We start from the raw sequence: 1,920 nt of genomic DNA, 5'->3' as shown, positions 1-1,920 counted from the left end.
CAAAATACAGTGCCCTTTCTGTACATTAGAATACATGTACAGTGCAAAAACAAATGTCATAAAAAATGTGCCTTTTGTCATTCAATTTATTTTAAAAATCTTTATTTTTAAATGGTTCTCTATAGTCAGATGTAAAAAGGCTAGAAATATAAAAAGGGCCTTCTTTTGGATTTAATAATTGTTCAAACCTCTATTTTGTTTGTACTTTCTAAGTTTTGAGAGAAAATGAATACAATTCAATAAAATGAATACAATGGAATATTCACGATGAATAAAAAAACATGTCAATTATAAATCCAGAACATTTCAGATAAATTTCCTTGTAAAATAACTATAATATAAATGAAAAGTGCCTCATTTTTCAGAAGAAATGTGAATTTCATTAACCGTTTACCTAATTTCTATCGATCTCTTGTGACACTTTTGGCTTTCTAAGCATCTTCACTAACTTGTCTCTCAGTTCGTCTGTCTTTAAGCTGTAGATGATGGGGTTCAGCATTGGGGGGAGAGTTACAGATACTGTCAAAACAGCTGTAAAAACATCAACATTCTGAACTAATCGCAGGTTCCCTAGTACATACGCCAGGATGACTGGAATGTAATAGATCAGGACCAGCAGCAGGTGGTTGAGACAGGTGTGAAAGGCCTTCCAGCGCTGTGCTATGGATGCAATCCGCAGCACTGCCACCACCACTATCACATAGGTGAGAATAATAAACACCAAGGGGCCCAACAAAGTCACCAGCGTCTTGGCTGTAGCCAGTTTTCTGTTGTAGGAAATGTCTGCACAGGCCAATATGTAGACAGGACCGTGCTCGCAACAGCAGCTTCGGACCTCTCGGGAGCCGCAGTACGGCAGCCTGGCAGCGAGAGTGACTGGGAAAATATCTAGCAGAAAAACCAGAGACCAAATCCCTGCTATTATGAGCATCATCCTCAAATTGGTGTTAATGGTGGGGTATCGCAGGGGCCAGCAAATGGCAACCAGGCGGTCATAAGCCAGGAGAGCGAGAGAGAACGATTCCATGTCGCCAAAGAAATGCATGAAAAACATTTGAGAGAAGCATGTTCCAAATGCAACCCTGTTCTGGTTGAACACAAAGACGGGCACCATTTGAGGGATGATAACACTGTTCATTGAAATGTCGACTATGGCTAGATTGCACACAGCGAGATATTTGGGGTTGTGTAGACTGGAGTTCATTAGGACGATGGCCAGTAAAGCAACATTACCAAGCAAAGTGATGATGTAGATAGTCGACAAGGCCAAAATAAGATAGTTTTTGTTGGCCAAAGTGCGGAAGCCAACTAGATAAAATCCATCATCGATAGCATTCGTTGTATTACTGAGGACAACTGAAAAATTCATTTGAGCTCCTGTGAATCTGAGAGAGAAAAGGTTGTAAGAAGTTTTTAGATCATTTTACAATAGGCTTCAAGAGAAAAGCATTTGTTAAAATGGACATACAATAACAAATATTTTGTCCCAAGAAATAACATAGATTACATTTTTTCTCTTTAAGTTGCATAAAACCAACAGTATATTGATCCCATATCTTCATAGTTTCATAAATAGAATAGCAATATGACACATTGAAAACCCTGTAAATTGACAACTGGCAAATTAACACAAAACAAAAAGAATCCCCACCAATTTGTCTCGAAACTGGCTTTGGTCTGAAATCCTACAGAGCTCCAGCAGGAAGAGGTCCGTTTATAAAGCTTTTAAACAGTCAATTGGGTCTCATTAACTATTGTTGTGCAAACAAAGAAATCATTAGATTTTTTTCATGCTTTACTAATTGAGAAAAAAATTCTCATGAGTATTTCATTAGTAGAGTTATTATGTCTAAACACAGCTTTTGTTCAAATAGTGAGGGTGTAGTGGGTATGAAGGAGTCTTTACATTTTGGGTGATTA

General features: G+C 37.9%; 1 protein-coding gene across 1 annotated transcript; it reads right to left on the bottom strand.

Moving 5' to 3' along the window:
- Positions 1-394: 394 nt before the first annotated feature.
- Positions 395-1,378, bottom strand: or40a1 (odorant receptor, family 40, subfamily A, member 1). The gene has a single exon (XM_057351087.1). The coding sequence runs from the start codon at positions 1,367-1,369 to the stop codon at positions 395-397; it is 975 nt and encodes a 324-aa protein (XP_057207070.1). The 5' UTR covers positions 1,370-1,378.
- Positions 1,379-1,920: the final 542 nt, after the last annotated feature.

The sequence above is a fragment of the Triplophysa rosa genome, linkage group LG14 (assembly GCF_024868665.1).
Source record: "Triplophysa rosa linkage group LG14, Trosa_1v2, whole genome shotgun sequence".
NCBI lineage: Eukaryota > Metazoa > Chordata > Actinopteri > Cypriniformes > Nemacheilidae > Triplophysa > Triplophysa rosa.
Note: the sequence above shows the minus strand (reverse complement) of the source record. Positions and strands in the feature narration are given on the sequence as shown.